The following is a 26,793-nucleotide window of genomic DNA, read 5'->3' as shown; positions in this document are numbered from 1 at the left end:
ATCTTACTCCAAAATGTGGTATAAAATGCCTGCAGTCCTGATGACAACTAGCTATATAAATTTAGCAGAGACTCTGGAAACACAGCCAGCTTGAGTGACTCATTTAAAGTTAGCTCAGGTGTTTCTGTCTTTACTTACATGTAAGCTTGCCCCATGACTGCCCTTCAGTCAGAAATCAGGGCTGGGGGAGAGGTAACATTTCAGCAAAGTCACCCCAGCCCTCACTCAGTCCACTGGCCATTCATTCTGAATCCCCTTCCAACACAAAGAACAAACCTTGGCCTTCTTCCAGTTTGAGTTCTCCTCCCAGAGACAAGTGCTTGAAAGTCAAACTGGCCCCTCTGACCCCTAAACAGTCCACTGTGCATCCTTAAACATGAGCAAAACTTGAACTGCACTACCTGGCAGCGTGACAAAATTCAATATAGTTGCATGGCACAAATACTGTAAGACAAAGACTATCCTGAGTGGGGTAGAGCAGTTTTATGGGAAAGTGGACTGGGAAATTGTAGCTGTTTCCCAAGGATATAATCTGAAATATGTTCTGTACCTTCTTTAGTTGCTTGGTGCCAGACCGCTCAGCCCTTTCAGCAAAACCATCCAGCCTCAAGATTTTCTGTTTTCAGAAGTAATGCACACAGATCCCATACCTCAACGCAGTACAAATGGCAGACCCAGCAAACCAGCAGGCTCATTTTGCCAAATAAACATGCTGATTCTCTTAATTTATTTTAAAAATTCCTCTCTTATTTTTTTTTTCTAGATGCCCTTTTACCAACAAACTTTGCCATAATGGCTGGATCTGGGATAGTGACAAATGTGAATGTGTCATAGATGTAGAGCACACGAGCAGACGAGAAGGTAAAAATTAAATTACAAATGGGCATTTTTGTTCACTATCTCCAGGATGCTTGTGTTTCATTTTGATTTTGTCCCATTTTTTTGTTGAGAAAGCTATAGTTTTGATTACACATTCCTAGATAAACTCGGTATAAAAACTGTGGTATAAAAACTCACCTGGTTGAACATTTTACTTCTTCTGTATTAGCAGCCCGAATAGAAAGCAGGAAAGTATTAAAAAGAGTTAGTGAAGTAAGCACCTTGCATAAATTTTTATTTGACATCAGCCTTAAATTTTACAAATAGGCATTGGGGAAAACTTTCATTGTAGAACTTTCTAGCTGGTCTGGAATATGTTGCATGGAGAAGGTTCTGGATCTATACTATGGGAGCTTAATCACAAATAACAGTCCTGTCTGTAGGCATTGTAAAATGCTATATGGCCTTTCAAAGTCTTTGACTACTTTTTATAATAATACTAACAGATTTAGGAAGCTTTCAAGCTGATATGCCATGCATACTCAGGAGTATGCACATACATCCCTTCAAGTCTGTGGAAGGCTATGAAAACATTCAAAACTCATAGAAGTACACACTACTTGACTTTGTGCTCTTTTTTTTTTCTAGGAAAACTTTAATGTCAAAGAAATTTGCAGGAAATATTCATGGTGGTAATTTTGTATGTCTAATGATACTCACTAGTGGTAAACATTAAGTGAAGAATTTTCCAAGCCTTGGTTTAAAAAAAATGGTTTTTAAGAATTTTTTTTCTAAGGAAATTGCACTGGTCAAAATAAAATTATCATACCACTAGAGCAGATGGACACAGAAGGAAGCCTTGTTTTTGTGGTTTAAGCTACATGGAGCAAGCAAAAGAAAAAAACAATCCAAGGCAACAATAAAAGCAAGCTGGCAATCAACTCCTAGACTAGCAAGAGAAAATAAAAGTAAATAACCTCATAAAGTGGTTGGTTGATTAAAATCTCCTAATATTAATAATCAAGAGAACAGTTGTGTAGTGGTTTCTGAGGGATCTCTTCTCCTTCTGGATCAGATAATTCGAAAGCTGGCTTAGAGAGTTAAGCTCAAGTTATATTTTTCACTCCAGAAAGGATTTTTACTCTGTTTCAGAGTATGTTTATAAGACTGTGAACAGTCAGAGTCCTCCCAACCCAGTCTTTTGTAAAGTCAGCTTGGAGCATTAAAATTTGCAGCCTGTTGAAGTACAGATTTTGTTGACATAGACTCAATATTTCCTCCAACACGATATCATTCTCTGAGGTACATTGTGGTTGGCAGTGTCTGGGACAAAATTACTTAAAATCTGCCTTTGAGGTTGACCCAAAGTGAGCTCCAAACACTCTACACCACTTCACACATGCCAGGCTTTATCACCCCAAGGAAGGAGTCTGTATTCCTAGAATTTGGGTCAGATTTTTTTCTTTTGCATAGGACTTTGATATTATTCTGCCTGGATATTAGCTTTCCAGCAGTAAAATTTCTTTCAAGTAATGTGTAAGCCTTCTCTGGCCAGTGAGATCAGAGCTCAGGCTGCAGAGGTTGCAGATGCAGGTTACGTTCTACATTCTGTAGGTTAAATCCAAGAGTTAATTGTAAAACTACAGGAAATTACCTTCCTAGTGACACAATACATGCCATGACCTTTAACCAGGGATGTGCTGCTCACATTTTAATAAAACTTTCAAAAAATGTGTTCCCTTTTTGCTAGGATTAGCCTCATATTGTACTCCAGATGTGTATTTTGAGGGAAGATAGATGCGGTATCAGATGAGTGCATTGACATGGTTGGGGGGGGGGGGTTCTGAAACAGTATTTTCTTCTATTTTTAACTAACAAATCTGTGTTTCCTCCTTATTGAAGCAATAAACCAGCCTGCACTTTAGTAGAATGCATTAGTTTGGCAAAATTTCCACAATATATGGATTGCAAAGTACATTGAGTGGTGCATGTGGCAGTTTGTGTGGATGTGCATTTTTGTCATAGTTACAGATTAAATCCTTTTTGAGATTTTCTTTTTAAAACCTGTGCATTCCCAAACCTAACACTAGACTCCTTTAATATGGATCCCAAAACAAAGTATTGTATTTATATTGTATTTATTATGCAGGGTTCCACCCACAAGAAATAGCAGTGTGAGTGACATAAGCAGCCCAAACCTCTCAAGTCCTTTTCTGCACTCTAAGTTAAAACAGGAATTCTGAAGACTAGAATCTGTCAGAGAGTACATGTGTGAGTCCTAGTGATTGCAAAGAGTCTCTTCAAAAGCAGAATTTAGACAGGCAAAGCTTATTGCTAAAAGACATATGTGCTGTTGCAGGACTCCCTCCTCTTGCTGAGCTGGCTATGTGTGGACAACACATGGAATTTGATGAAGAAAATTGTGAATGTGTCTGTAGACAGAAGTGTCCCACAGATTTCTTTCAAAGTAAAGAGAACTGCAGTTGCTATTTGTGCAGGGAGAGCCAGGAGAGCTGTGCTCTAAAACACAAGATATTTCATGCTGAAACCTGCAGGTAAGTGTTCCTTGTCATTTAGTGTCTATGCTGCAAGATCTGAATTACACTGTGTAGATGCTGGGAAGTGTAAGTGCTGAAATAGATGGTCCATCCAGGGTAAAATACCTTGCTGTAATTAGGGAGATATTATTTATGAGAGATACAATACTTGCTTCATAGAAGGAGACTAAATTTTATTAATTTAACATATTTTAGAGAAATCTGGACAAGGATGTTATTTGACTAAAAATATTTATTTCTTTTTTTCCACCTAATGTTAAGTGAATGATGGTTAAAACTATGCTACAAATGAAGTTACTGTGTGATACAGGGGAATTAGAGTGAGATACCAAATCTTGCATTTGTAGGTAGGTAGAACCCATCGTGTGTTTTAAGCTGAATGCAGACTCATGGACATCCAAGGGAAAAAGCTCCCTAAGTTTACACACCCATCATACAGCTCATTCCTTAGTTTGTTTGTCCTCACAGCAAGTGATTTTCTAGAATTAATGCAATTTGGTACACATACGAAGCCACTTGATCAGCTGTGACTCCACTGAAAAGCCAGAACATTTTTCTAGGGCTGTTATACTCCATGCATTTCCTTAATCTTTTTGTGTACCTAGTTTCGAGGTTTCTCTTGCAAAACTTTGATAGAAAACATAATTTCAAAAGACTCCCTTTTCATGCATTAATTTATTTTCAAGATACCCTTCTCAGAAAGCCTTGGCAGCATGTAGTTGAGCATGCAGGAGCTCTGTCTGAAAGCTTATGTAAGGACAGTCAGCATCCAGTTTCACTGGGTACTTTAGCAGAGTTAGAGTTCACTGAATGGTCACCTCCATGGTCTATCCTCATAGACTTAAAAGATTCATTCATGGAGAAAAAGCTGTGGAAGAAGTAACCTTTGCATCTCCAAGTTCAGCTCTGAAAATACAGAGAAGCACGAAATAATTGACAAGTATAAGAAGAGAATCAGCAGAGTGGAAAGGAAACAGAGGGACTTGGTCACCTAAGTTTTTCAGACAGGTGGAAGGGGATCAACACAATCAATTGTCTACATGAGTTTGGCTTCTAGAAAATAATATGATCAGGACACAGGACTTTTATGCCAGACTTTTATCTCAGATATTTCCAGAGGACCAAAGCTGAAGAGTCGGGAGAGCTAAGGTACTTTGCAGAATTTGAGGGCAGCACTATCCAGTGCTGACACTCTGGATTTGACTACTCACAAGGAGTGAGAGCATTACTTAGGCTGTGACTGTGGACAACTGGACAACAGCCAGACATGCTGCTGTAGACAAGAACTGTCAGGCAGCACTCTTGACCCTGGTGTTGTAGGGTGTTGACACTTTCCCAGACCTTCTCTAGAGAGCACTGTGGTGTCCCATGATAAAAAAGCTGAGGACTGTGACAGTGAGGATTTACCATATTATAATGTTTCTCTCTTTTTTTTTTTTTTTTTTTTTTCCTTTTTTCTCTTTTATCAAACAGCTGTGAGGACAAATGCCCACCCCAACCCAGAACATGCCCAACTGCAAAACCCACGTGTTCCAGGCATTGCCGTTGTCCGAAGGAGAAGAGAGGTTCTCATGGGTCCCAAAGCAAAGAAACTCCTTGACTGAGCTTTCCCTGTCCTCTGAAAATCCACTGCTTTGCAAAGTAGCTGTCACTGACTTTCAAAAAATAGTAGACCCCGACATCTTCTACATTAATAGCAGAAGAATGAACCCAGTCTGCATTTATTTATTAGAGTAATCACTAATTGCAGGTGAATCCTATAGGACACTGGCAATTGTTATTTAAGAGGTAGCAACAACTGATGAATTGTGTGGAAGACAGTGGGAAGTGCCAGTTCAATGTTACATTATGGAAGATGAAGCTGGTCTGTTGGTAAATAGAGGCATAGTCACCAGCCAGTCTTTCAGAAACTGAGATTAGATAATCTTAGCCTCTGAATCCTTAGCTAATGCAGCTCCTCAGTGAAACTTTCCTCAGAAATTCAGTGTACAGGATTTGGCTTCTAATAGGTTCAGCACTGAGTTATTTGATCTACTGTTCAGCTTTAATTATAATTTTGAGTTTATTGTACAACTACTGTCAGATGCGCCATATTTAAGTGTATATAAGAAAATAAATACATCAGTTATCCAAATGGTTTTGATTTTTCACTGTTATTTTAAAACTCTGCCCAACAAAAAGAAAACAAGCAAAAACCCAAAGCCATCTCAAGTACATCCTTCTTATGCTTGTCCCACTGGGACTGGCTTATGCCCAAACTCAGGTCAAAACAAGGTCACTTGACACAAGAGTTTCAGTAAAGAACAATAATTTTTCACACGTCTGCCTGACAGCCAGGTGTGATTTATGTGTTTGTTCCTGCTGTAGTGAATTAATCTCCCTTAGGGGATAACAGCCACAACAGTACTAACTCTTCAGTGCTTTTTGAAAAGGCATGGTTTACTAAAAGATGGTTTTCCTTCTAGTTTACCATGCTATGAAAATAACTCCTTTGCACTGAAATTCCTTTTGCCATTATGAGGTCTGAGTAACAGTGTTTTAATCAAATCAAGTACAAAGACAACACTATTTTCTGAGCCACTGAAGTCTGGACTGAGCCAGTCCAGGGAAAACATTGTGAACAATAATACTGGACTGGAAGGGATAGTCTTGATGGCTTAATATTTTTTCCCCTTTGCTGAATTATCCAATTACACACTCTACTGTGAATGAAGGGAATAGTGCAAATGAAATACTGCTGCAGAGATGGAAAGGCTGACACAACACAGGGAACTGAAAATGGCTTTTTGATGTGCATCTGAGATTTTTTTCTGTATATTTATATAGGGAAAAAATAAATTGCCTTAAAATAAAATTAGAGCCACATCTTAAGAGGTTGATTAGATTGTTGGACAAAACACAAAGTAATTTAACAACTCCTTGGTCTCAGTAAGGCATTTAGCATTCAGCCCTGGATGACTGCTCTGAGAGCTTCCTAAGCTGTCTATCTATGATCTGGGTGTGTGAAAAAATACTGGCAGGCTGGTTTTGTTATCTGTGCTGGGAACTGACCTGGGATCCTCTGAGCAATCCACCCAGCCTGCCCTGTGAGCATGCTGGGAAGAGGTTCTGCAGCGGGGTTACCTACAGGTCTGCACTGAGGGTTTTTCTCCAGAGTGAAGGTCCAGTGTAACCAGCATGGACTCTGCACAGATGAGAAGAGGGATGTGACCCCAGCTTGAAGGCAGGTGAACCAGCTTGGCAGCAGAAGCACACCCTTACCTTACCTCCCAAAGGCTCTAAATTCAGGCACAGGTACATAGTGGGTGAAGCCCCTGAGCTATGCAAGGGTCTGTAAAAGGACCGAACTGTCCCATCACTTCTCACTTGCCTTGGACCTCATGGTTGGATTGTTTGATGGGCTACACCAATAGCACAGTCCTCAGAAATCCAGGGAGCTACAGAGGCAAACCAGATACTTACCTGGTAGCACTGGAGGCATATGGTATAAAAACATACCTTTCTGCAAAACTATACAACAGTATTTGTGCAGATAAATTCTGAGGAAAGTATTAAACCTTTAGCGTTTCATAGCTTTTCTTAAACTGAAGTTTAGCAACTGGAGCCATGCGTTAATTATGCCTGAATCTTGTGATTATTGATCTGTAGAGGCTTTCTTGGTTTTCTGTCCTGACCAGTGAATTAATTTTTTTTTATAAACCAGAACTACCCCAACTGAGAGACAAAAAAGTCTGCCTCGACTCCAGAAGTATCTTAGATAAAGAAGTCACTGAGTGGCTGAAAACCATGTTCAAAAGCTTTTCTCACTGAGGCACAGAGGGATTTGGACATGAGCCACATAACTCTTGGAGGAGTGCAATAGCTGTTAGGGTAACCATGTTAGGAAGATAACATCTCTGACCAACACCCTGCTCTGAGGTTTTCACACCTTCCTAGACCACTGAAAAACAGATTTCTGCCTGGCAGTCTCACTCAGGACTGACCATCCCAATGGGAAGGAATGAAATGTTGCCATGTTCACAGCCTTCATTCAGCTTAAGACTCTGGGTGAAGTTAATCCTTGATCTCAAACTTCTGTGCTTACTTTCTGCAGACAACCTTGTGAAATGCTTAAGTGAATATTTTTTGCTAGAAAGGTGCTTAAAAAGCAGAGAATGTGTGATCACCAAAACCACACCTGAAAATCAATTAAAAATTGATCCTTATTTAATCCTATACAGGTTTTTTCTTTAACCTGTGAGGGATTTCCGTTTTGCAGCACTGATGTGCCAAAAAACTTGTGAAATTAGAACGGGTCTTAAGCTTATTATCAAAGTGGAAAAGGACAGTGCTTGTGGTGGCATTCACTAAGTGAACAATAATAACAATATAATATAAAAATTATTATGTAATACATTATATGTTATATAAAGTAGTATAATTACTGTAGTGTCTAGTATATATTTATATAATTTTTTTAAACTATATTACCTACATACTAATATAACATTAAATATATTTATTTTTGTAATAATAAGTGGCCTAAGCAGCCAGCACAGTTGAATATTTATCTAGTTTATAACTTTCATGTTACCAAGTGACTCTTAGCCCTAATTCCCAGAAAGCTTACGAAGGTACTTTTTTGTGCTTCAAATAAAACTGCCTATCTGCCATACAAATTTGAAACTCACACTGAAACTTTTGCAGGGTGCCAAACTTGGGGTGCACGTGTGTGCACACTAAAGCTCTTTCCCTCCTGGGTGCAGCACAGGACTCACACAACTCCTCTCTCCATCAGCACATTCATCTGTCACCCCTCTGCCCCTGGCCCTTCGGGTCACACAGTGAGGTGGAGGTGAGCAGCTACACTGTGCCAGGGCTGGCAGGGGATGTCTCTTGGCAGTGTCCCATGCTCAAGGATGCCACACACACCAGGACAGAGCTGCAGTCCTCTCCCTGCCACTCAGTGTGATCTTTCCATCCCCTCCTGCTTCACCTAACACTTGGCACAGGAAAGCAGAGATGCTCAAGAGCTCTGAATTGACCAGGTTCATATTAACCTGCACAGAAACATGAAAATATGTTTTCTTAGACCTGAAATCCAATTGCTTGAATATGAGCATTGATCATCCTTTCCCCCGTGCTGGCTCCTGTAGAAGAAAGGTATTTCCTCCTTCTGAAGCCTTGACCCACCCACTTTGGGGACTGCCCTCATGCACTGCTGTATTTGCAGCATGGGGAACTTATGGCTTCTTTCCTTTACAATAAATTTTCTTCCTAGCAGATCATCTTCTCCCAAAGGGCCTATGCCAGTCTCTGCAATGCAGAGTGCTGCTCTTTCCCATTCCTCTCTCCTACATGATTAGAAAATGACCAAAGTGAGAGCAGATACTGAATATTTGTAACATTCACTAAAATACTGTGTGGAGAAACTCAAGACTTTAAGCACAATGCTGTAAGTGTCAGGGCTGTGGGATGGTCTTAATTGCCAGAGCCCCGAGAAGATCCAGATATCTCTAACACTATGGCACAGCAATCATAGAATCATAGAATCGGCTGGGTTGGAAGGGACTTCAGAGATCATCAAGTCCAACCCTTGATCCACTATCTCTGCAGTTACCAGACCATGGCACTGAGTGCCATATCCAGTCTCTTTTTAAATATCTCCAGGGACTGAGAATCCCCGGGGCAGCCCATTCCAATGTCTGATCACCCTCTCAGTAAAGAAATTCTTTCTAATGTCCAACCTAAACCTTCCCTGGCATAACTTGAGACCGTGCCCTCTTGTCTTGCTGAGAGTTGCCTGGGAAAAGAGACCAACCCCCCCCCCTGGCTACACCCTCCTCTCAGGAAGTTGTAGAGAGTGATGAGGTCTCCTCTGAGCCTCCTCTTCTCCAGGCTGAACAGCCCCAGCTCCCTCAGCCTCTCCTCGTAGGATCTGTGCTCGAGTCCCTTCACCAGCCCAGTTGCCCTCCTTTGGACCTGCTCCAGGACCTCGATATCCTTCCTGAACTGAGAGGCCCAGAACTGGACACAGGACTCGAGGTGTGGCCTCACCAGTGCTGTGTACAGGAGCAATAAATCCTTTCCCTGGAAAACCGCGACTAAAAAGATGCTTTGGGTGAAGATAGAAACACGAGCAGATAATTACAATTTACTGAGGATTTATAAAAACTCTTTATTTTATTTGAGAAATTCTGGATGCTTTGATCCATTTAAAATATTCAACAAACATTAAAATATAAATACTTTGCATTATCTTTCATATTGATACATCAGAATTTAATAACAGAAATTTAATATAAAATTTCAGAAGTGTAAAATGAGGTATGTAAAATTCATGGCAGATCTGTTTTTTTTGACTGATGTCATTAGTTCTTAACCTATGACTAAATGACCTTCTCAGAGGGAAGGTTATCAAGTAGAGGAATGTTTGCTTTGAAGTTTGAAATGTCTTTTATTGCTGTGTTCAGCATGACTTGCTTTTTAAGCATATGGACATGATTTACAGATTTCATAGCCAGAATAATAATGCTCAAGTTTCCTGTTCAAGTGTGTCTTAACTTTTGTATAGTCAGGTAGGTCTTTAATGGGATATTTGGATTGTGGCCTCTGCCATAAAACTTGTGTGTTTAATAGGAATGAGGCTAGTTAAATAATAATTGTTAATGCTAAACAAAGGCACAAAACGTTTCTAAAACATAAGGTTTTATGAAGAACTGTTGTGCACTTGCATGTGCTTTCTGCAGGGAGGTAGCAAAGGAAAAAACCAAATAATAGCAAAAGATCCACATTGCATTTGAAAATCAGGAATTCTTTACCTACCTGCAAAAAATGTGCTTGACTTCTAGAAGGACAGAGGTATGTGTGATCTTAAAAAAAGTGCCAGTGACACTGAAGAAATTCAAACAAAATTTGAACATTCTGATATAATTTGCTTTGACAGCTATTGAATGTCATGTACTGTGACATTGCATATAGCAAGCATTACTCATAAGAAGGTTGGCAGACCATATATAAAATCTGTCATACTCATATACACTGCAACATATAAAGCTGCATAAATCCTTTGGGCATCAAGTCCAGCTGACTCTCAAAAACCCTTTTTGTTTTTCAGACAAAAAAAAAAAATTGAATCCCCTTGGGTTTGGGTTGGTTATTTTTGGGGGGGTTTATTTGTTTGTTTTGTTTTGTTTTTTTCTTGTACCACTGTAAGCTAGGAGTTATGTTATGTAAATCAAGAGTTATTTTGCTTTGCTTTAGTGTAAAAAACACTAAAGGGAAACCTTGAAAACTCAGGACAAAATCTGTGGAAGTTCCTTCATCTGCCAGTTTCCTCTGTATAAATGCATTTCAACTCAAAAATATCAAAGAGACTGTCACCTCCTAGTTTTGCATTAATGGAGTCAGTGGGTCTCTCTGGAACTACAAGGTAGTTACCAGGACAAGTGAATCTATGTTACCCAAATAAGTCAGGGGTTAGCAAAGTTTTTATTAATTTGTTCTATTTCTGTCAGATTCCGATATCAGCAGTTACTAAAAAAATTCAATAAAAACTATTCACTCGGAGGGAGAAACTGTTTAAATTAGGTAAAAGTATATACTCCTTTGTTCAATGAAACAAACGAGTACATAAAAGAATGCTATCAGGGCTCAGACTGTATTTTCACTTCTATGCTATTGATACCCTTCTTTGTTTCCACTTGTATCATACTTTACAATACTACTCAACGTGAAAGGTCCTCCAAGGCTGAGAACACTGAGGGTCTAGGACTTAGCACAGACTATTTAATTTCTTAAACATCAAAAGCTACCTTTAAAATGCATCTAGTGGAATAATCAATGATTTCATTCTATCTTGAATTAGGTATACGCTATATATTTTAAAAAGATCTAAGTTGGTATTTAAAAAAATATCCTGTTATTGAGTGTGATTACAAACTAAGCATGAAGAAAAGGAGGTAACAAAACAGGAAGCATTCCACTGAGTCCTCTGCCCTACTTGTTTTGCTAAGTGGTATTTTAGTTGGTGAGACTGTATCTCTAACATGTGGCTTCGTACCACAGCTCCAACTGAAACTGTGATGCAAAGTACACACACTGACCCAGCAGCTTCTGGTAAGTGACTCACTGGCAAAACATTGATCCCAAACTTTCTGCTGACCCATGCTGCTGCTGTCTAAGCACACTCATGTGCCTCCTTTGTTCTTTTTTCTTTCTTGGGAAATTTTTTTTTTCTCCCTATGAATGGGCTAAGTGTTCAGAATTATGTTTGAGGGCTCAAATACAGTTGCACAGTGGTTATTTACCTTCACTTCTCAGAATAAAATAACCAATAAAAGTGATTAAACACAAGGAAAAATCCAACATATTCACAAGAACTATACACTACTTCTAACACATATTGTATCCATAATAATGGGCAATGTTTTCCTGTAGCTTAGTTACAAACACAACTAATGAAAATCCCTTTAAAGTCATCCAGTCTCCCTGTACTGGCATTTCCTCTGCATCCCACTTTAGAATCACCCACTGCTCACTCCTGATGTTTATATAGCTAGTATATAACATCTATAACAGTACTATACATATTATAACAGTATATAGTAACATCTGTACCTCTCTACCTGTCCCCTTATCACCTTGCTCTGCTCTGCATTAATTAAACTACACTTGGAGCACTTGTTTCCAGCCTGTACAAAGCCTGAAGTGCATGGCTTCAATTTCAAACCTCAAGGAGGGTCTGCATGCCTGGAAGCCTCTCAGAATCTTACCAGTTTGAACAGTCCAGTAAAAATTACTGCTTCCTTGATGGACCTTTCCTTGCTTTTATCTTTAGATAGTCAAGGCCACAATAACACTGTCAACTTAAATAAACCCTTGTTTCATTTTGTGGATTTAAAGCATAATTACAATGAATTGTTTTCGCTTTACAGTTTAAATCTCATGTAAATTATAAAAACATGCTTGGTTTTTATAAGAAAATAATTTTTCTGTTGATTCAAGCTAGAAAAACAGGCAGGCGATACACTGTTGGGTATCAGAGAACAGCGTTTTGGAGCATACATGGAGTAGAAGTATTGTTTGAAATCGTGCGTACTACGTTCAGGTTCTTCAGCTTTGCATCCTCAGCAGGACGAACACATTTTAAGTTTCCAACAGCTCCACCTGCTGTTGTCACTGCACCTCTTTTTTCCCTCGATGAGGAAAGCCCTTACACTTAACTTTCACTTGAATCACTTTTGTTAGTATTTTAATACCGAAACCCATCTGAGAGTTATGGCTCTTCAGTCTGTATTGACTTAATGAAATAAATTCCCGAGATTTTCAAAGAGTTGTCAAGAACAGCATTCAAGGTACAAACAAAAGACTTCTAAGACAGGCCTAACACAAACACTACAGACATACACATACACAACACAACACAAATGATAAAGCACTTTGATATGGCCTGAAGGCTGCAGAAATGGAAATTTAGATTGGAAACTAGAAACTAAACAGACTAAAATCTAGTAAAGCTGAGGGGAAAAAAAAAATAAATAAAACAACCAAGTCTAGTCTGGTCCACAGGTTGTGTTCAACATAACTGATACCAGATCTGTGTGTTACAGTATCTGGTTTGATTCAGAACACATAGAGGTACAGCACTGCATTTCTGTTCAGTTACTCAGATGACTTGCTGGAGAGCTGATGCTGGGTGTACACGGGCTGCAGAGCAGCTATCCCTTAGTTCTGACAGTACAAAGCTAAGTGGTCCTTCTGATCTACTTCAAACAGCAGGAAGAGATGAGCACTGGCTTTGCACTGTGTCCCAGGAATTTTTTCAGTCCCACCAGGGAACCCTTAAGCCAGATCACTGACTGGCTGAGAGGCAGAAGACAGCCAACATCCAGGAGATGTTAGTGACAAGCGGGAAGGGCTGGGAAGGACTCTGAGACCCAGTGCTCAGGTGTCAAAATGGGTCCTGAATGCAAGATGGTGTAAAAGAGGATTATTTGCAGCAACTGCCAATGCACTGGGAGCAGCCATCCTGTACTGGGTAAGAGATGTGACCTGGATGTACACCCAGGGAACTGGAAACCACTCCTGGTACATACACCCCAGTTGCTCCCAAGCCCTGGTTCTCCTCGCCAACCTCACTGTCCTGATTTGAGGGAAGGGAAGCTCTGGACTGTGGAATGGGAGAGCACTGCAGTACATGGAGGGTGACTGAGTGATCAAGACTTTGGGAAGTGCATGAGGGACACAGGTCACATGCAGAGGTGAGACCTAGACTTGCCAATCAACTTCTCACTTCTGTTAGGAAATTCATCTGCCACCAATGAATTCCAGCCTGCTCAAAAGGGAGACATGCCTATAAAATGGAAAAGGAACTTATTTTCTGGCATCTCAGCGAGAAATCCATCTTAAAGAAAAGAAACTCTTTTTAGAGTTTGTATTTAATGGTCATTTCTTTCACAGACTACGCTGCAGTTTGTCAACCTTTCAACTCAAAACTATTATTTTCAAAAGAACATTAACATGTCACTTCATCTCACATCTGTTGGATTTCCCAAATATGGGAAAAAAGACCGTAAGAAAATCTAAGTGCTTGAATGAAGGAAGAAACACCTGCCTTTTCTTGGCTGCTTTGTGGATGGTACTGCAGCCAGACATGGGATCGGCTGTACACAGTAGAAGTCAGGAAAAAACAGCTTTGTGAAGGTACCATAGAACCTGTTAGAACCTTTTCTATTCCTACCACAAAAAAGAACTTCTGGGCTAGGCAGCTGGGCCTGCACTCCCTCTTGGCAAGAGACCTAGGATAAATGGCAGATGCTCCAGCATTACCCTGCAAGAGTAAACCAAATAGAATGGCATTTTGTCCTTTCCTGCAGGATAAAGATTCCAAATACTTGTTCCCTGGTCATTTTGGAGCACATTTAATTTCAGCAGGACCAGAAAAAGAAAAAAGTCCTGGTTTTCAAGGGAGTTTTGGGCTGTCTCTGGCTCTGACCTATTTGGTTTCACTAATCAATCCTGCTCTGTAGTTATGTCAATAGGCCACGATTTTCCATCTAGCAGTACTACTTTTCATTAATGTTCTCCATTTGGGGTTTCCAACACTTCTTGCTTTCCTGAATCCATGGGAAAAAAATGCCCTCTGCTGTAAGTCTGTTGTGTACTCTTACACCAGTATTTCATGTCAAGATATTTCTGTTCCAGGACACTATGGCTCCCTCACTGTGGCATCAGGCTCTGGAGCAGTTTTGTTTCACAGCTCTCTTGTGAACTGCTGTGTGAGCAACCGACTGCCTGTTTTTGTCAATCACTAATGCTTTGAAATAATAAATGTGCATGTTTTAGGCATACTAAGTGTGAATAAATGCATTAATTTATTATGACAACTTGTTGCACACAGCAAAACCACTTCACCGTATCGATAGGTTTTGGTCAAAACAAACATTAAACAAAAGCAACATCATCCACCAGGCTGGGGACAGTGAGAAATGCAGCCTGAGAGGGTAATGACACAACAGAGTACCCAGCAGAAAGTTTTCCTGCTTTTTTAAGAACACTGAAGTGGTCTCCTTGAGACAAGACAGAATCTGCTACCAGAACAGGTAACCACAGGAGTTTAAGTGTCCTTCCTCCTCTGTCTCCATTAGCTCGATTTATGAGGGTGTTTTAGGGAGTATTCAAGGACTAAGGAGTAATTACTTAGCTGTCACCTGTTTAATGTCTTTAATATCTATTTTACATACCTCATGGTTTCACTCTGACCTTGTGCGTGCTTTAAATAAGGGAGTGAATGCATCAGGATCAGCATTTAGAAAGAATGAAAAATTGATTCTTTTTTCAGCTGTTGGTCCCTTCACAACAGCTTCACTTCCCATCAGGACAGGACAGACTCAATCTGCCCAGGATGAGTGACAATTTTATGAATAAGCAACAAAACAGAGCAGAGCAAAGTGTATGGTATCCCATCCTCATGAAACAGCCATGGACAGAAAATTTAGCAGCAGCTTTGCAGTAGCAAAGAATCCTTTCCTCTCCATTAAGGTTTTTTTCCTAGGCTCTATGGCAGACAAATTTTCCAGTTGTTTGAACACAACAAGAGGAGGAGTCTGCTGATACAGAGGGAATTGTGTTGTACCACAGACAGGTACAATATTAAGCATACTTAAACATGGTTAATGATGAACAGGAATGTCAGAACACCAAAGCTAACATGCTAGGACAAAGGCGAGAGGACTTTGCCACAATACTTTTCCTGACCCCACTCCCTGAAAAAAGATTTTCATAGTCTATAGCCAGCTGCTGAAAAAGCATCAGCTCCTCAGAGAAATACAGAGGATGGAAAAATCACAACTGCTGTGTCACAGAAAGAGTTCTCTTGAGACTAAGTTCTCTGAGACTTCCATTCTATGGAAGGTTTTGTAGGTCAGTGACAGTATTCCGCATTTGCACAGCGGCCAACATCCACTTATGGAACACATCAAATCCTACTTCTTTAACAGAAGAGAAGAGCTTCTCTTTTGTATACCAGTTACAATTTCTCTTTGGAATTTTTAAGCTTGCATACCAAAAATGACAACTTCTCCAGACAAAACACAAGAAAAGCCAGCCTAAAAGAAAGAAAATAATTTTCCAAATAGTTAAAATCTTGCACACTGTTTTTCTGACAGCCAAAACTGGACAGCTCGATTCTTCAAGGCAGCCTGACACCAAGGAAGGTCACCACTGTCATTCACCAGGAAACACATCTCAGGGTGCTGCAGCTGAGAACCTTCAAGTGCTTTGCTCCTGGCACTACTTTTTATTTTTTGATTGGTTGGGTTTTGGTTTTGTTTGGGTTTTTTTGGTTTTTTTGTTTTGTTTTTTTGGGGGGTTTTTGTTTGTTTGGTTTGGTTTTTTGTTTTTTTTGTTTTGTTGTTGTTTTGTTTTGGCTTTGGGTTTCGTTTTTTGTTTGGTTTGTTTTTTTCTTAGAAGTAATTTAAGGCAACTGCTTTACACCCAGGCTGCAGTGTCTCCTGAGAACTAGGATCCCCATGGCTGCCTGCTTCCCAGCCTCCTTCTTTCATAGCAGCACACCTGATGCTAGAGGTGAGAAACCTCCCCACTTCTGGCCTCTTGCTCAGCATCTCATCCTGAAATTCAGGTTCTTGCTACCTGGGAGGAGCACCTGATGACAAAGTCAGGTTTGCCAATACTGGTCTTGCCTTTCTGACCTCAAGAGAAAAATCCGAACAATACACAATGTTCTTCTTATTCAGCACAACAAGCTCCATGCCTTTCAGTCCCCGGAATGAAGTGCCTGATTTCCTCCTTGGTCTTTCTTGGAACTGGCACCTCCAAAAACGTCTGTCCAAGCTTCAATGTAACCAGGAATCCAGCCAGCACCACAGTTTAGGTCAGCTTTTACTGTCACTCATGACACACGTATTTACCAAGGAGTGATGACAGAATCAAATCTGACAAAATTCGTATCAGAATTCTTGGCAAGAAGACATAAATGTGGTAACATATAGGGAAGGAATGAGCAGCCCCAGCCTGGTGGGGTAACACCCTTCTTGGCAGTCGGTAGGAATTGTGTGGGTGCTGGAGCTGCTAACAGATGATTGCAAAGCTCCTTGAGCAGAGCAGAAATACACAGCCAAGCGATGCCAGCCCTGGGGTGTCAGAGCACAGCTCACACAGCCCAGCTGCGTAGCTCAAACTTCAAACTCCTGGGCTTTCTGTAAAAAAATCACAGCATTTTTCTTCTCATTTAGAGAATGCAAGCTTCCAGTGCTTCTGGTGAAAGACTTGAGAGCATTTCAGAGGAGTTTCAGCTATGACTGAACACGAGAACTTCTCCACCGAGAGCAGGACAAAATCCTTTGGAATTTTAATGCAATTCAACCACACTTTACATCACTTTGGACCGTGCCTTTTTTGCATACACTGCTTTTTATTTGACAGTCACGGAGACAGGCTTCCCAGCACAGAAGGAGGGCAACAGAGCTGGTGAAGGGCCTGGAGAATAAATCTTCCGAAGGATTGAAGGATCTGGGACTGTTTAGTTTGAGATAGAGAAGGCTGAAGGGACTTCATTGCTCTCCATAGCTACCTGAAAGGACATTGTCTAGAGGTTGGTGCTGGTTTCTAGCATTAGAACAAGAGGGAGTGGATTGAAGCTGCAGTTTAGACAGGACATTAGGAAAAAAATATTCGCACAGAGAGCGGCCAGACACCAGAACAGGTGCCCGACTCCCCACCCCTGGGTACGTTTAAGGTCCGTTTAGATGTGGAGAGGGGGATATGGTTTAGGGGAGAACTTTGCAAAGTAGGGATGACGGTTGGACTCAATAATCCCAAGGGTCTTTCTTTTTCACCCTGAGAGACTCCGTGAACCTCCTGTGAGAACCTCCGTGAGACTCCCGACACCTCTCCGCTGGGGCCCGGCAGCAGCGCACCAGCCTCCCCGTGCTGCCTGAGGCGAAGCCCGCCCTGCCCAACCGCCCGCCGCGCGCTCGCCCTGCTCGCCCCTCCCGCTTTTGCCCCTCCCCCTTCTCCCGCCGCTCCCATTGGTCAGTTCTCGCGCGCCGTGACGCAACGCCGGGCGGCGATTGGCTGCGGCGACCCGGAGGCGGGAATCTGCTGGGGAGAGGAAGGGCGGGTGGGAGGGGTCTCCGTGCGGTTGCCGTGGTGACCGGGCGGCCGTGCCCGGAAATGGGATGGCGCCGGGAAGCGCCCAAGGAGCGCCGGCGGCCGGCAGGTAACGTGCACGCGCACGGGCGGGCGCACGCGCCCCCGCCCGCTTTCACCGCCGCCCCCTGGCCCCCCCTTCCCACCCCTTTTCATTCCCCCCCCACTTCCCCTTCTCATAACCCCCCCTCCCTACCCCCCTCTTCCTTCCCTCTCACCCCCTCCGCCGGGGCGGCCGCCGGTTACCGGGGTGATCTCCCTCTTTAAAGGGACCGCCGCGGCTGGCCCCTTAAAGGCCCCGGTGAGGCCTGGGCGGTGGTGGATATGGCCGGGCACAGTGGCGGGGAAACGGCCGGGGATCCTTGCGGGAGGCCGCGGGCGAGTGATGGCGCCTTGTGGTTCCCCCAGCAGGTACGGGCCCGGGATGGCGGCCCGGGGTCAGAAGGGGAGGGCTCACTGTGTCTGCATGGTATCGGACTTCTTCTACCCCAACATGGGGGGCGTGGAGAGCCACGTGTACCAGCTGTCGCAGTGCCTCATCGAGCGGGGCCACAAGGTCCTGGTGGTCACCCACGCCTACGGCCACCGGAAGGGCATCCGCTACCTCACCAACGGGCTGAAAGTGTACTACTTGCCCCTGAAGGTAATGTACAACCAGTCCACGGCGACGACGCTCTTCCACAGCCTGCCCCTGCTCAGGTACATATTTGTGCGGGAGAGGGTCACCATCGTCCACGCCCATAGCTCCTTCTCCGCCATGGCCCATGACGCCCTCTTCCACGCCAAGACCATGGGGCTGCGGACAGTGTTCACGGACCACTCCCTCTTTGGGTTTGCCGATGTCAGCTCGGTGCTCACCAACAAACTTCTGACGGTGTCCCTCTGTGATACGAACCACATCATCTGTGTCTCCTACACAAGTAAGGAGAACACGGTGCTGAGAGCAGCTTTGGACCCTCGGATAGTCTCTGTCATCCCCAATGCTGTCGATCCCACCGACTTCACTCCAGACCCGTCAAGGAGGGATGACAGTACGATAACAATTGTTGTTGTCAGTAGACTTGTTTACAGAAAAGGTAATGGGGGCTAAAATGTAAGTTTATTTTGATAATTTTTTCCTTTAGGGTATGGTAAGAAAGGTCTTGGTCAGATGCCTCATATCTGTGGTATGGGTTGGATTTTAAATGAGAGTTGTAAGGTGTTGTAAGGGTGTAAGTTGTAAGGTTTTGTGTCTGTGTTTGAGAAGTATACAATTTAGTTTGCATCTGTTGGGTTCAGAGACGTATTTCTTTAGTAGTATTGAAGATACTGAAAATGGAAATTTGTAAAATGAAAGGTTTGTCATATATTTGGGATATGATTTGGGCCCTAATCTATATATTCAGATTGAAATGTTGTAATTGTTTTTTATTTAATCAAACAGCAGCAATCTCAGCAAGCTTTTTTCATATTTGTCTCTTCAATAGTTCACAAGTTATCTCAGAATTTTGTCTTCAGCAGTGTAACTGTCTTCTAGAGACATCCTTCTTCTCTTGAATGGAGTTACAGCAGTAGGTTACATCACAGTAAGCTCTTCAAATCAAATACAATAACGACTTGCCCTAAATTTTGTACTCACAGGTATAGATTTGCTTACTGGTATAATTCCTGAACTCTGCCAGAAATATCCAGAATTACATTTCTTAGTTGGAGGAGAAGGACCCAAACGAATCATACTGGAAGAAGTCCGGGAAAGATACCAGCTACATGACAGGTTTGTTCTGTGCATTTCTGTGTCTTTCATTGTACTTCAGAGGTGGGGAAGACAACAGGAACACACTTCGTGTCTGCCCCCCTCCCCTAAACAAACCCAAACCCCAAAAACTTGAGGCTGAAGAAGATGAGAGCTATGGACAGCAAGACAGATAGATCAGACTCTTAATTGAAGACTTAATTGAACTCTTACAAAGAGTTGGTCTTTGATCCAGTCCTACAATTTCTAGAAATAAAGCCACTCTGGACTTTCACTCAAGTCAGAGAAAAGGTGGCTTGTACATAAATGTCATATTCCTCTCTGCAACTGTGATGCCTTGATCACATACTACCATATGGCATAAGGTGTTAGACATCTAGTTTGTGTCACTGCTGCTTGTGAGGATGACTACAAATAATTTATTGTATTATTTCAATGTGAAACTCCTCAGGGTAGTGTTTATCTAGCATATGTTCTTGTAGTACTACAAAGGTGTTGCTTTGGTGCTACCATGTTACCAAAATGTTTCCATTATGCAGATGTATTTATATATTTGTTTCCATTTCTGTTGTTTTTCAAAGTCAGCTTTATACATCAAGGGTGAGATGCTTAGTTTTCCATTTCCTTCTATCTGTTTTCTGTTGCTTGCTTTGTACCTCAGTCAGTGAGTCCTCTGAATGGACAATAAAATTTGGGTCATTCTTATTTTGCCATTTTTTGTTTCTTAGTATCTCCTCAAAATAATAGATCCTGATCATTGTGTCTTTCATACTTTTTTGTTGTTGTTGTTCCTTCTGTCCTACAACTTAGAGATTCACGAGACCTGAAAATTCAGACAATACATCTAAACAAAGAAAGGATGAGAAATCTAAATCATTAACTGCAGGAAGGTGTATGCTCTTACAGAATTAAAAAGCTCATAAGCAATGTTTTGAGGGCAGTTGCCATTAAAACAGGGCAACTTCTCCCCAGAAATTTTTCAGAAGTTTCTTTTGGTGTGAAAATGAGAAACTGCGTATTGTATTTTTTTTATTCCTGGAAAAATTTAGAGAAAACCCCAAAGCATGTCTGTTTCTTCTCTCACTAAATAAGTGTGAACCATTGGCAGATCTTTCAGAATGTGTGTAATGTAATACAGCACTGTTACAGTGGAAATCTAGTGTATCTGTTTTTGTTTTTTCTTTGTTTGTTTTTTCCTTATATGCAGGGTACGTCTCCTAGGAGCCTTGGAACACCAGGATGTTAGAAACGTTCTAGTTCAGGGGCACATTTTTCTCAACACTTCCCTCACTGAGGCCTTTTGCATGGCAATTGTAGAAGCAGCAAGCTGTGGTTTACAGGTAAAAAAATTAAAAATGTGACATCTCAACTGTGTAGAAAGTATGTGTCCAATTTAAACAAAGTTCATGATTAAATAATATGTGATTATAACGTTTGATTTCATCTGAGGCACTGTCTTTACAAAGGTGAGCAAATATTATCCACGTTTAAGATCACTTGGGAGCTGAGACAGAGGGGTTAACAGACACTGCTTAAGCCCCCAGAGGACACTTGTGCAGAATTGGGAATAAGATGTAGACCTGCTAACTCTCAGCTCTTTGAACTAACCAACTGCCTCTCCAAAATGCTGTTTGTGGGTATGCCCTTTACAGAGTTTTGTGGCAGCTGATGTTTGTAAAGGTTCACTTTTATGCTACTTTAAGAGTTGCAGAAAAATGGCTCATGAGCAGGGGTTAACTTGGGTTAGTCAGGCACACTGAGTTACCAGAGTAAACTATTGAATTAAAGCTGGTTTCTTCCTGCACCTAGAACTGACATTTGTTTTCTTGTGTTAACTGAGGATCTACTTGCCTTGCTACGTAGGGACTCAAGATAAAAGGGAGAGAGAAGGCAACTTTTTGGCTTCAGTGGTTACTAAGAAATGTAACTTTTGGCCAATTTGCAGCTCAAGTTGTCAACTCTAGGAAAGAACTGAGATTCTCACGTTAAAATCTTTAAAAATACAGGCTGATGAGAGCATCTAATATACAAGAAGTATAGAAAATGTGAAGGACTTTTTTTACATCCAGTATCTTTTGATAGTTACTACCTAGTTCTGGCAGTTACTCCCCTCTCATATGTTTTCCTCTCAAGAGGTTGGGAAGTTCTGCAGTTTTCATATTGTTGCCTGCTGTTTAGGCATGTGTTTGAGTCTTGGTGGATTCTGATTTCATTTTAAAGTAATTCAAATTAAAATTACTGAACTTCTAAAGAAATTCCTGTGAATGTTCAGTAGCACAGAAAGGACTAAACAAAGATGGATGTGGTAAAATTGTTCTCTGCAGGGAGAGGTTAGTTTTCATGAGGGATTATGGAGAGAAAGTCCAAAATTTGGTTACACAGATTTAGTTGTGTACTGGGACAAACACCTTTAGAAATGATGTCTCACTAAACCTCTCATTAGATCAAGCCTTCTGTCTTAACATGCTACCAAGGAATCATTCTGAGCATTGCTAAAGGTGATCTGCTTTCCTGGGTCTTTTCTAGGACCTTGACTTTCAGTTTGCACACAGGTAAGATTCCCAAAGCAGGTTACTGGTCCTTCTGGCAACCACTAATTTTATTGCATAAAACCCCAAAACAATACAGTATTTTTTTTGTACAGTACAGTACAATAGCAGTGCCATCACTATTTTATTGTTATGCATCATGTGTGCTGTTTCTTTTCTTTTGTTCAAAGGTGGTGAGTACCAGAGTTGGTGGGATTCCTGAGGTGCTTCCGGATAATCTCATTATTTTGTGTGAACCCTCTGTGAAATCTTTGTGTGATGGATTAGAAAAAGCTATTGCCCAGCTCAGATCAGGAACACTCCCGTCTCCAGACACGGTTCATAATAAAGTAAAGACATTTTATACATGGAGGAATGTAGCAGAGAGAACTGAGAAAGTATGTATAATTACTTCTTTCAAATTCTCTTGAAAGGACATTTCTGAAACATCTGCTTCTTTGAAACATTACCATATACATTTTCTACGTATTCTCTCAGTGTATTTTTGGTGTTTCCTGTAAAACAAGCATCATCTTAAAAGGTTCAGAAAGTGGGTTTTTTTGCCAAATACCCCTAGATGTGGTGGTATTTTCTATTTGCGTTTTTTTTTTTCCTATACCATAACTGTAACCGTTCTGAAGAAGAGCCTAGATATTTAGTTGCATTTCTACCCATGTATTTTTTCCAGTTTTTGCATGAAGTAACTCTTCTGGCATTACTGGAAAACACACTGTATAAGATATATGAAAAAGAAGACACAAAGTTCACCATGAAGTTTTGCCTGCCAGGTGCTAGCAAGCGTTTTAAAATTTTAAGAGGTAGCTTAATGCTGGTAGGCTAACCATAGCTGAAATTACATAAGCTAGGTTTGTAATGAAAATAAATTACCATTATATGACAATTAAAATACAATTCTAAAATTGTATTTTAAAATTAGAACTGCCCTTCAGCATAAAAACTCCGCTGGTAGTGAAGAATGTTAACTGCAATGCTATAAACGCCTGTGGAGATCTGTTGCTTCTTACTCCAGCTCATGTGTTTTAGGCTGGAGAGGAGCTGAATCACAAGGCTGTTAATTATATCATAGTGTACTTAGATATGTATCTCTTCAGTCTCCTTGAAGTATCATGTACAACCAGTTTATTGTTTTCAAGTACAATTGGTTTTATGAGTTTTGTAACCACAAACAACATTTCAATTGCAAAGTTTGTATAGAAGTTAGTCTAGATTTCAGCTTCCATTGTAGCCCTTTCTTAATAAATAAAAAAAACTTGGGGAAGGAAAACATTAGTATAATTGGAAGAAGTACGCATGGAACTAATGTTGTACAAAAGACAGTTGTTAGCTCATTGTCAAGTTATCCATAGGATGAAGTCTGTATTGTTTTAAAGGAAACAACTGTGTCCTTTAAGCCTCTTTTGTTTTTTGTGTGGTGGGTATTTGTTTCTGTCCTATGAAACACAAGACTTTATTCTTACTTTCTTTTTTTAGTGGTTGTGGTTAATATGTATAGTAAGTCCCTAGTAGCATGTATTTGCTTTTCACATTCATTGAATTTTAAGAATTTTACTGAGAACTTCTAGTGTTTCTTCAAATAACAATAAGTACCCTGTTACCATTTGCTTGATTGCTCAGATAGATTTGGATGATTGCCAGCTCATCTGTAAATTCATGTCTTTGTGTTGAAAATCTAGTAATTGCATGTTCAGACACTTATGACTGGTGAGAATATGAGATTAGAACCTATTCAATTAATTAAAAAACCCCAACGCTCTCTACAAAACATTAATGAGAGACAAATTATGCAGCCTTCCCTTTTAATGAAATACTTTTGAGGTCTGTCAAAAATAGAAACTATTTCTTTTCCTTTTTTACTTTAAATAAATAAACAAATTTTCTAGGACAGTGTTCATGAGTCCACATTTCTGATCTGCAAGGCTTTTTTGCGGTAATACTTGTTGCATCTAGTAGTCAGGAGCAGATAATTTGTTTTTCACACTGACAACAAATACTGCATTATTTTTTAAGGAAGAAGCAATGTATATTTAAGATCTCACTTTCTGTCTCTTTTCTTTTTAGGTGTATGACAGGGTTGCAGATGAAGTGGTTTTACCAATGGATGAGCGACTTACCAGGCTCATGTCTCACTGTGGCCCAGTGACTGGGTATATTTTTTCTCTCTTTGCTGTTCTGAACTTCCTTTTCTTGATGTTTCTGAGGTGGATGACTCCTGATTCCATTATTGATGTTGCAATAGATGCCACAGGACCTGAAGGTGCATGGACTAAACAGTATTTTTTGGGGAAAAAAGGAAGAGTTAAAGAAGGACTTCCAAACTCCTAAGATGCTCAAAGAGAGAGGAAAGAACTTGTCGGTCTACTAAAGGTTTTAATGCTCGTTGGTGGAGACACTGGAAGTTCTTCAGTTTCTTTCTGGAGTTCTTGGAAAGAAACTTGGTCAAATATGCTACCTCAAGTTAGGATAATATTTTAATTTAGTTGTGGACTCATGCAAATTTTTGAACCTCTTTTTTGTACTTATAACTGAAAGAACATGGGGTTTTATATGTGTCATTAGCCTTTGAGGCAAAAATTGAAGATTTTTCTCAACAAGTTGAATAATATAGAAAGTGACTGTAAACTTCAGTGGTATTTGGGAAAACAAAACACAAAGATTATTAACATGCAGTAGTCCCTGCTAAATCTGGAGTATTTACTGTGTTTTTCATTTTGAGACCTATTTAAAAATATTTAATTAAAAACCTAACAAAACCTACCTTGTCTCTCCTAAGATGAAAATGTCACTCGAAATTTGTCAGGAAGTCCATTACCATGGAAATTTAAGAGCCTTAGTTCTGGTAGCTGTGTCCCAGTGACAAGTGTTTTTCCTCCATAATGTTATTATTTTGAAGTTCTACTCTAGTCAAAATTGGATCATCTTGTTGCTAAATCAAAACACTGTAATGAATTTCTGATATTTTCAGAGGTGCTAAATTTGTCCTGTTCACTTACATGTGTGAAAGTGATGTCAAGCTTAAGGTTTTTTTTAAAATACTTATGTGAAGAAATCATGATGTTTAGTGATAACGCAGCCTGCAGGAACAGCTCAGGCCTAAAAACTTATCCAGCAGGCAGTGCCAAACTGGGAAGGAACTCGTGTGTGTGCACACGTGGGGGAGAACGAGCAAAAGTAATCTGTGAAGGGCTTAATAAGCCCCAGTGTGCTCCCTTGCTCTCCCTTTCCCTCTCTTGTCCCCCTCCTTCATTTTTCTCTTTTTCTTTTTCCTTCCCCTGACTTACGGCCTCTCAACTCCATCTCTGGGAGTGACAGTGTTCAGAGTGATTGATTTTGCTGAAACCACACCAGAAGCATTGTCAGGAAGGTTCTGCAAGTGAAATCCTGGGAAGATATCCCTTAAATGGAAATAAGCAATAGGCTTGCTTTTTGTGAATGGAAAAGGAAAGGAAAAGAAAAAAAGAAGTGTCTCTTTGCATGGATTCAGACCTACTTAAATATATACCTGGGACAACAGGTGGCACGACATCCAAACAAATACACGAGAGTAGGCATTTATCTTGTATGTGTCGACCACCTCTGGAAACACCCCCTGCCTAACACACTGGTTTAATTTCTTTTTCAAACATCACAGAAGCCTAAAAATCTTTTTATTTTATGATTCTTGAGTATTATGTAGTGTTGGACATTGTATTAAACCTGTGCAATATGAAAATACTGAAAGGCAGTATTTAAAAGATAACTTGTCTCAATGTCATGGGGTTTTTTTGTGTAGGGATTTAGTTATCCTAACATCTGACATTTTATAATTTCGTTGAATGCATTTTCAAGAAACACAGAAGTGAAATGCCATATACTTAGTCTATTTTCTTCTACTAGAATTTTTATCCTTTGGTATGTAACATACAATATGAATTTTTTAAACTCTACTTTAAAAGTGGAGATCAGTTGAAATGGTGCCACAGATTATGTGTAAATGGGTGGAATTATGGTAACATTTTACTTTTCAGATTTACATTTTTAAAAAAAAAAAAAATTATTTTATAACAACTTTTTAAACATACTGATTATCATTCCAGGAAAACATGTTATATATTAGACTTAATAATTCTTTGATTTATTTTTTATTTCTTTTTGGTTTCTTGCAATACCTACAAACAAAAATCTGATTTTCAATGGGAGTGTTGAATCTATTCAAAGTATTCCTTTCTTTTGCCAAATATTGTGTACTTGCAAACAACATAATAAAACCTTGGTATAGTCTTCTTTAAAGGATGAATTTACAGTTTATCAAAAAGTTTATTTTTCCATAAAGAATGGATATTTTCATTAATATGTGGGAACATAAAGTTAGAAAGTGCAGGCATACAGTCCGTATTGCTGCCTTCCATCAATGATGGTTGGATTTCTGATGAGAAGTATTATTATTAAGAAACTTGCTGCCCAAGCTGTTACAAAAATTTAATCCATACCTGTTTTAGCTACAAATAAT

General features: G+C 40.3%; 2 protein-coding genes across 4 annotated transcripts in view; both read left to right on the top strand.

The window, feature by feature from the left end:
- VEGFD (vascular endothelial growth factor D) overlaps positions 1-5,511 on the top strand; it is a 31,026-nt gene extending 25,515 nt beyond the window's left edge. Inside the window, exons 5-7 of the mRNA XM_071748633.1 lie at positions 764-861; positions 3,179-3,374; positions 4,851-5,511. Coding sequence (XP_071604734.1) covers positions 764-861; positions 3,179-3,374; positions 4,851-4,977 — 421 coding nt within the window. The 3' untranslated portion in view covers positions 4,978-5,511. The remainder of the gene's footprint in view (positions 1-763; positions 862-3,178; positions 3,375-4,850) is intronic.
- A 12,509-nt stretch (positions 5,512-18,020) lies between these two features.
- Positions 18,021-26,320, top strand: PIGA (phosphatidylinositol glycan anchor biosynthesis class A). 3 transcript variants are annotated; one of them, XM_071748562.1, is made up of 6 exons: positions 18,021-18,096; positions 18,438-19,102; positions 19,647-19,779; positions 20,966-21,098; positions 22,478-22,684; positions 24,366-26,320. In XM_071748562.1, exons 1-6 carry the CDS (start codon positions 18,056-18,058, stop codon positions 24,627-24,629), a joined length of 1,443 nt encoding a protein of 480 aa, XP_071604663.1. In that variant the 5' UTR covers positions 18,021-18,055; the 3' UTR covers positions 24,630-26,320. The 3 variants fall into 3 exon arrangements, with proteins under 3 accessions (XP_071604663.1, XP_071604672.1, XP_071604682.1); XM_071748571.1 differs by lacking the exon at positions 22,478-22,684; XM_071748581.1 differs by lacking the exon at positions 18,021-18,096 and having other exon boundaries at positions 18,219-18,669.
- Positions 26,321-26,793: the final 473 nt, after the last annotated feature.

Source organism: Heliangelus exortis, chromosome 1, assembly GCF_036169615.1.
Source record: "Heliangelus exortis chromosome 1, bHelExo1.hap1, whole genome shotgun sequence".
NCBI classification, from domain to species: domain Eukaryota; kingdom Metazoa; phylum Chordata; class Aves; order Apodiformes; family Trochilidae; genus Heliangelus; species Heliangelus exortis.
This window is presented reverse-complemented; position numbering and strand designations above follow the sequence as displayed.

Excerpts from the sequence above, each read along its gene's own strand:
- PIGA (XM_071748562.1), top strand. The coding sequence starts at position 18,056 with ATGGCGCCGGGAAGCGCCCAAGGAGCGCCGGCGGCCGGCAG. Across the intron at positions 19,103-19,646 it reads TAGACTTGTTTACAGAAAAG|GTATAGATTTGCTTACTGGT; the intron begins GTAATGGGGGCT and ends TTGTACTCACAG. Across the intron at positions 19,780-20,965 it reads AGATACCAGCTACATGACAG|GGTACGTCTCCTAGGAGCCT; the intron begins GTTTGTTCTGTG and ends CCTTATATGCAG.